Below are 7977 nucleotides of genomic sequence, written 5' to 3' on the forward strand. Positions count from 1 at the left end.
ATAGTGGATCCTTTGTTCTGATCTTCAAAAAAGCAAGATATGGTAACATCTTTATGTTCAACAACTTTAAGTCATTTCTGAATTCTCACTCTTCTTGCTTTTTAGAGACCAGAGTACCTTAACTCACTACATAAATGCATTTGCATTGTTATAACTTGTGTTCAGAGTCCCGATAAAAACTATTAACCATAGCCACAACATTATCAAACAAGCTTCTTACAGAAACCCAAAATATTTGCTTTTAAAGAGGACATGATAATATAGTGCAAACAACAGTCACGTGCCATAGTGTAACAATTGATCAAAACATTTAGAACTAAGTTTCAACAGGACAGAATTTTGTTCAATGGAATTTACATTTTTTTTTTAGTTTAAAATGGTTTTTCATAGCTGACAGAATGGATATTGTATCTATAATTTAATTACTTTCATTGCAATGAAAAGCATCAACAATAGTTATTTATTCATCCATTTGCATGATAGACATTACATATAACATTTAGTGGAACTTAAGTTCTTCAGTTTTAAAGCAATTTTGTGGTGAAATTAACCCTGTTAGATAGTAGAAAAGAACCATCAGTGCTTCAGTTGACACTTCTGTACCTCGCTACTAATAAAAAGGCCACAAGGTAAAAAGGCACATAGAATTCTATAGAAAACACATTTAAATGAATCAGAGTTGCTAAATAAGAACAAAAATGTGAAAAAAAGTACCAAAATTCCAATATTGGGGGTTAGATTTCCTGTTTCAGTGTTATTAATATTGACCTTAATAGACTCCTGATAAAAATCATTATTTTTAAAATCCTACAAAAAGTAAAACTTTGTTGGAAACAACTATGTTCACTTCCTGTTCAAACAATAAAAATAAATTAAACAGTAAGAAAACATTTTTTTTTTCAGTTCATGGCGCCTGAAGTATAAGAGAAACATATACAGTATAAATAAAATTCACTGTAAATACTCAAATCCTGCCTAGAACTGATATATTTACATTCATACCAAAGTTTGTTTCAGAGTTTTTAGTGGAGTTTCAAACTTTCTCTGCCACACTGAACTATTAGCAATCACATTTGGAAATGTGTAGAGACTTAAACCAAGACTTTCTAAAAAAAAAAAGATGAAAAGTGTGTATTTGTGTGTGTGTGAGTGTATGCTACTTAACTTTAAAAATACACTCTCCTTATAATAGTTTGGAGTGCCATTTACATTTCTTAACCTTACCAATGCCCATGGAGTGAAAGTAAACAAAAACAATTGCGTTATTTCTAATGGTCTGCAGCTATTTTTAATTTCCTAAGTTAGGTGTATACATTTTTAATTTAAAAAACTATCAAGTTCCATTTTGACCTTAGAATTATATTGAGTCAACTAAATGATACACTTTGACTTGATACACTTCACCTTGTTCCTTTGTCTCCATCTATTTAAAAGAGAACATTATATGTGAACAAAAAGGCTGCAGTAATGCAGTTCTACTTCTGTATACTTAACTGTGATCTTCATGCAGATCAATCTAGAGTCTCTTGGATGCATTTACTTGCAAAAGTAGTGTTTTCCTTTAAATGAGAAAATGCTTTATGTCCTTGGGGCTTCATGGAAAGATTTGTTGCTGATGCCAAAAAGTGGGGGGGGGGGGGGGGAGATAAAGTTTATAAGTCTTGCATATCTTCATCCAGCTGGACAGTTTGGAGCTTGGCAAGCTCTTTTTTGTCTGTTTCCAGGTCTTCACAGACAGTCTCAACCATGCCATCTAGGACATACTTGGATTTAGAGTCCAGCATCATTAAGCTACTTGTTGCTTTGCTCTCGGAATTTGGTAAGAAATCTTCTTTCATGTTAGCTACTGATTGCAGAACCAAACGATGTTCTCTGACAAAATCCTGGTGTACTGCTGGGGAGGGGTGACCTACCTGGTCTTCAGCTGTGGGAACTATTTCCCCCAGGGCAGCCTGAGTCATAGGGACTGACAATAGGTCTTGACCAGTAATAAGGGAGCAGTTCTGAAGAGTTGCATAGTTAGTGTTGTTGACCGATGTCACAGTAGATTTGCTTGCCACGGGTGCAGACATTGACTGGCCATCGGCAATGTCAGGGTGTAGCTCGGTGGGATTTAATAGTGTAGGGGGAGTCAGGGAAAAACTGTGAGTTGGGGATACGTTAACTAATGAGGAAGCCAGTGGATGAAGGCTATTCCCCGAGATATTTTCAGAAGACAGGTTTGCATTTACTTGTGCATTCTGATTGACAGGCATCAACTGAGAAAATACCAGGCTCCTCTCCAAGGCTTCCTGTTTCACAGATCCTATAGTCTGGTCTGAATTAGGAACTGTGTATACCACTGCACTGGGAGCAAGAGAGCTCAAGAAAACCTTTCCCTGTTGAACTGTGGTGGACTCACTTGTAAATGTGCTCCCATCGGAAGTGCTTGAATTTACTGAAATATTGCCTAGAAAAAAATGAAGTACTGATTATCATTGATGGAATATCAATAGAAGAAAAATGCTACTTCTTTACACACATGATTTTTTTTTTCAGGGATAGTATCTTAAAGAAACAACACTTCTATATAATTTAGCCCAATCCTGGTTCAGAAAAATCTTGAGCACTTAAAGTTACAGAATCCCAGGCTCCACTCCTTGAAAGTCTGACTCAGTAAGTCCTAGAATAGCTGTATTTTTACCCCTCCAAGTAATTCTAATGACTAAGTGAGAGTAATAGGTATTGGTTTAAAAATCAAGTGTGAAAAAAGCTTTTTTCCCCCAAGTTCTGATTCCAGTCAAGTGTCTAGTTTATTATTACCAGTTTGCTATCTCTTAATTAGTTAATAGTTATTACAAGCTCTGCCAGTCAGAACTGGAAAACACAAATGCAAAATAAAATGCCTTTGTGCAGGACTGCTCAGTAACTGATGCAAAATATAAATGGAAATGCAGAAAATACCACATAAAATGAGTTACCCTGGGGCTTAAAAGTTAACCATATAAACCTGTACAGACAAGTTGCAACCTTTCATCACCAAACTAGTAATGTTTCACCAAACTATAAATAAAGTAATGTCAAGTCAAGAAAACATTCAAAGGTTTTTTTTAACCCCCTTTTGTTGTGTAAGTTCTGAATTTTCAATGCTGCAGTGATAGGAAGAATTAATGGTAACATTGAAATGTGCCTTTTAAAGTAAAGATTAACATAAAGGGCCAGAGCTAATGCTTCTCTAAAAGGTTTGTATCTTTTGAGGCTTTCACTATAATGGTCTGTAGAGACCAGAAGTAGAAAAAGAAATGTAAGTGGAAAGCTAAGAAGATGTTCAAATCAGATAATTCAGACAATGTAGATGAATTAGACCCCCCACCACCATCAAATAAAACCCTTTTCTTTCTGAGTCTTTAAGTGAACACAATGAGTAGATGGTAATTAGATGATTCAGGCCCTTCAAATCTTGCCAGTAAAGGAAAGATGAATTTGGGGGGAATTCTTTGATAGAAACCAGATGGACTGTTTACCCTGATCTTGAATTAGGGGTTCAGTAAACTCTCTAGTTTTTTGGGAAAGCAGCAATGTTAAAGGTAATTCACCTAAGACATTTCCCTTCTTGGATTATTAGAATAATTGTGACTATATTACCACCTATATTGACAAATAAGTGCCAGTGCCACAGGACTGTTTACATCTTCCATTTTAAGCACTCTATATGCAAAGGAATGTCTTTAAATGAAAAACAAAAAACAAAACAAAAAACAACTCACACACTGTATTTGAACTCTTAAAAAAATTTAACTGCCAGAAAGTATGCATCACAGAAATACTGGTGTTAAGATAAACATTCCTAAGTATGTTTGGGTTATTTCTTAACATAAATGTTTGTTTCAGACCATACAAATGAAAAAACTGCTTTTATTTGAAAACATCTGACTTCAACTTAAGTATGCTTTAAAATTTTTGTAGACTGCTGATTTGTAGCAAAAACAATCCCAAATAGATGTTTATTTGTGTGTGTGTGTGTTTGTGAGATTATATCCCAGTGTACATGTGAATAAAACTAGTTATTTTTTATAGAGTCATAAATAACATAATGCAATATTTTACCAATTGCTATTAAATATAAATAATAGTTGTATATTTGTAGAAATTATGAAATAAAAAATGAACATAAGGGCAACCCCTTCGGGTCCCCTCCCAATGTGAGAGCTTTTCTGTCCTCTCAATAAATCCTGCTTTCTAAAAAAAAAAGAGAAAAAAAATGAACATGAAATTTAAACTGAAAGAGGAAAAGCAGATGTGATCTACATTTTGATTTTTAAGTATAACTGCAATTGAATTGTAAATTGAACAATAATTTTAAAATCAGGGGAAAAAACCCAACTGAAAAATTATAGGTACAAAGTATAACTTTGTAATGATGATAAGAAAAAAAACCTTAGTTTCTCAGATTATGAAGTGAATAAAAGATGTAGATATTCTACTTTTCCACATAAATCCCAAATTTAGAAAGATAAACCTACCTTGTCTAGACATTTTAAAGAATGGCTCAGTGTCTGTTTTTGAGGAAGGCTGAATCCCCAAAATGCTTTGAAAACTGCAATATACAACTGCTATAAAGAGACGTTGCTTACTTGACCCATCTGGTAAACTTACCCTTCAACTCACAGACAGTCTAAGGATTGACAGCCCTGTCATTTGATCTTAGCTATTTTAAAGGAAAATGCTATTCTTATTCCCAGTGAATGTCCCATTTAAAAAATTAGCAATTAGCTCATAATAATTTCTGATGGTAGCATTTTTTCTAGATTACACGATGAAAAGTACTTTTGCTTTTCTCCTCTCCCAATGGATCTAACTCACATTTTCTGCTCAAATGTATTATTTTTAAAATGTTACCTATTGTTTGACAATTTTCCTAGAGAAAAGGGGGTTAGCTCCACATTTAGTTATTGTAAAACTAGGCACTTAGGCTTTCCTCATGGCTTTCATATTTTTGCCCTATGTTGGATAGTGACTTAGCTTTATTCTTTCCATAACCTGGAATAATAACTATATAGTATGCTGTAGGACTGTTGTGTCTTACCATCATTTTACCTAAAGATAAATGTACAAAATGAAATTTAGAACAATTTTTCCATTAATGTCCCCCATAAACTGAAGTAGATCATAATTGTGGAAATAAGAGTTGTGGATAAATTGATTGAGGGGGCACAACTATCTTATAGGAAGCTGATTTTCAAGGCCAACAATTACTTATTTTGCTTTTGTAAAAATCTGGACTTTTAGATTTGCCAACAAGAAGGCAAACATATATTACCATCTTCCACTCCTGAATTCAAGGGGTTATGCAAACTCCACTGTCAAATCCTAGTACCATTCCTATTTCTACAGAGAGAAAATGATACAGAGTAATCCAGACTTGCTAAAAGTCAGTAGAGAACTGGCATGTCAGCCTAAGGTTTCCTGAAGTTTATTTAAGTGATTTCTCTAGAAGATTACTGTTAATAAAGCCACAAATTTTTATAAAATAAGGCTTACTCTTGTCTTCATAAATAAACCCACACATTTAGGGAGTAAATATACATGCAGAATAGAAATCACATTCTTCTGGTTTCCTTTAGGTCTGTTAGTCTTAATCATAGGAGGAACATGATTCAAACCCAACTGATTCAGTCTTTTTAGCTTATTTTCTGGTCGAATAAATAATGCTTGGGTAAGTGTATGCATTATTACCAACTGCTAGACTAATTTTGTGTTCTTAGAAATTTTATTAATTTTTAATCTTAAAATGTCAAGCAGTGAGTTATTCTGTAAGCACTGATTGACTTATCATATTTCTATAATTGTAGAACTGGCAAGGTTTGCTCTGAACTGTATTTTTCCATTCAGCTGTTAGGAAAATAAAAACCCATCCTCATGATGCAAGGGAATCAAGGAAGCTGGATGGGTGTTGGGGAGGAGGAGAATCGTATCAAGGCAGCCAATAAGGTTCCTGCAAAGTAACATCAATATATAGTTCTCATCAGATGCATCATTTACAGCAACTGATCAACACATGTGCCGGTGCATTATAGTACCAAGTGAGACTTTTACCTTGTGACGCTGCCACTGACACTGGAGGCAGTTGCAGTGGAGAGAATCCAATGCTCCCATTAAGAAACTGGCCGTTTGCTCCTCCAGAATTGGGGATCTGGACAATGCCATACTGGTTAATTTGCACAGGTGTAGTAAAAGTCACGACAGAGCCCCCATCCTGGGAAGCCACTGTTTGAATGCCTTCTCTTTTCACCTCAGTGCTGGGTATCAGCCCTGGAAATGACACAGGGACACTGGGGCTGTAGGAGGTGGTGGCCACTGAGTTAGCCGCAGAACTCTGGAGGACTTTGAACTCCTTCACATCCTGGGAGGTAGACCCCAGAATGTCAGTCATGGATATACCATTGCTCACAATGCTTGATGACATTTTTGGTGGGTTCAGTGACACTGTCTGTGTATTTCCCACATTTAATCCATTAAGGATAACTCCACTGGGTCCCTGAATAAAAGAATTACCATTAAGGAAGACAGGTGAAGTACTTGCAGGTACCAAGCTTCCATTCAGCAAAACTCCAGGAGAGCTTAATATTTTAGTGTTTCCAATTTGTTGCATATATACTGGCTCCATATGACTAGAAAGGCTGAGGTTGGTGACGCCATCGGATGAACTAGAAAGTGGATGGGGAGACAAATCCTCATGTCCCTTGCTGGATTCATCTTCAGTGCTGGGATTGCCATCTGACTCACTGTATAGAGGGGAAAATCAAGACATTCAGAAAGTCAGGGGGATGATATTCTACATAGTGTCATTTGGTTGGAAAACCAGCTTTTAAAGCCATTGAAGGCAGTATTTAAGGAAAGCACAGCAGGACATCTGCTAGTCCTGTTTAAACTATGAGGCCTTTTAGTGGGTTCTGACTAGCCAGAGAATCTGGGCAGATGAACACTCAGATCCCAAATACTTTTAATAATAAATTCAGGGAAAGTCCAAAGATTTGAAAGATGTAAATTCAGCTAATAGGACTTACAGGAAACTAGTCTATTTGTTTTTATAGCATGTAAGTGCTATTCCTTGCTGTTAAATATGCTGCTACCTACACCTTATTAAATACTCATTACGGGTGGTCAGTCTTTCCTGTTTAGGAACTTTTCCCCCTCCCCTGAAACCAATTCAGATTAGTGTTATTTTGGAGGTAAATCAAACTGCCAAAGGAGCAGGAGGTGTGAAGTGTTTGACTTTTTTTGGTCAGTTAGTTAACAAGAGATCATTTTCTCACCTGCTCCCCAACTTCTACTCCACCAGACTGACACTCTCTCATTCAACCAAGTGGCTGTCCTTGTTGTAGGAAAAGGCACTTTCAACTCAAGAACAGTTATGTGCAGTCGCCTTTGAATCCAAAGGAAGCCATAGGGGCCTATTTAACATACACCATCCAGTGCCCTGGTGAGGTGGGAGGGAAAGGGTGTGGGTCACTCAGCGGCCTTTGACTATCAGACCCCTTCCCCATCGTCCTTAGCTCCTCTGTTCCGGGCAGGACTGTGTCTCTCAATATCTCGACTTGGGGGGAATATCAAATTGGGGCGGGGGGGGTAGGAGTGGTGAGGTTTTCCCATTTGGTCTGAGGTTGGGACGGGGAGTAGCACAGAGGCAGTTGGAAAGTGCGGCAGGACTTGGCCTAGCAGAGGATCCGACAGCCCTGCAGTACCCCGCGGTCGGTTCACTTTCATGCCAGAGGGGAGGGGATTACCCGGGCTTTGAGCTGCGGGGCCAGGAGCGCAGAAAGCGCTTTGATTTACGAGCTGAGGCTGAGCAGCGGTCGCCTTTTGCGAGGGTGACTCACCGGGGGCGCGGGTGGGAGGCAGATCCGGAGAGGGGCCTAAAGCAGGCAACTGGGCCGGGGGCGGGGGTGTGGAGTTGAGGGGGCCTGCAGAAGTCGGCGGAGTGTGGCGTGGCGGGGG

General features: G+C 37.7%; 1 protein-coding gene across 2 annotated transcripts in view; it reads right to left on the bottom strand.

Moving 5' to 3' along the window:
• Window positions 1-1207: 1207 nt before the first annotated feature.
• Window positions 1208-7977, bottom strand: part of SIX4 (SIX homeobox 4) — a 9574-nt gene continuing 2804 nt past the window's right edge. For both annotated transcript variants that reach the window (XM_021715214.1, XM_008063839.1), the window contains 2 exons: window positions 6076-6764; window positions 1208-2449 (listed from right to left, as the gene is read on the bottom strand). In XM_021715214.1, coding sequence (XP_021570889.1) covers window positions 1653-2449; window positions 6076-6764 — 1486 coding nt within the window. In that variant the 3' untranslated portion in view covers window positions 1208-1652. The remainder of the gene's footprint in view (window positions 2450-6075; window positions 6765-7977) is intronic.

Source organism: Carlito syrichta, unplaced genomic scaffold, assembly GCF_000164805.1.
Source record: "Carlito syrichta isolate Samal-C Ts95f unplaced genomic scaffold, Tarsius_syrichta-2.0.1 Scaffold99436, whole genome shotgun sequence".
NCBI classification, from domain to species: Eukaryota; Metazoa; Chordata; class Mammalia; order Primates; family Tarsiidae; genus Carlito; species Carlito syrichta.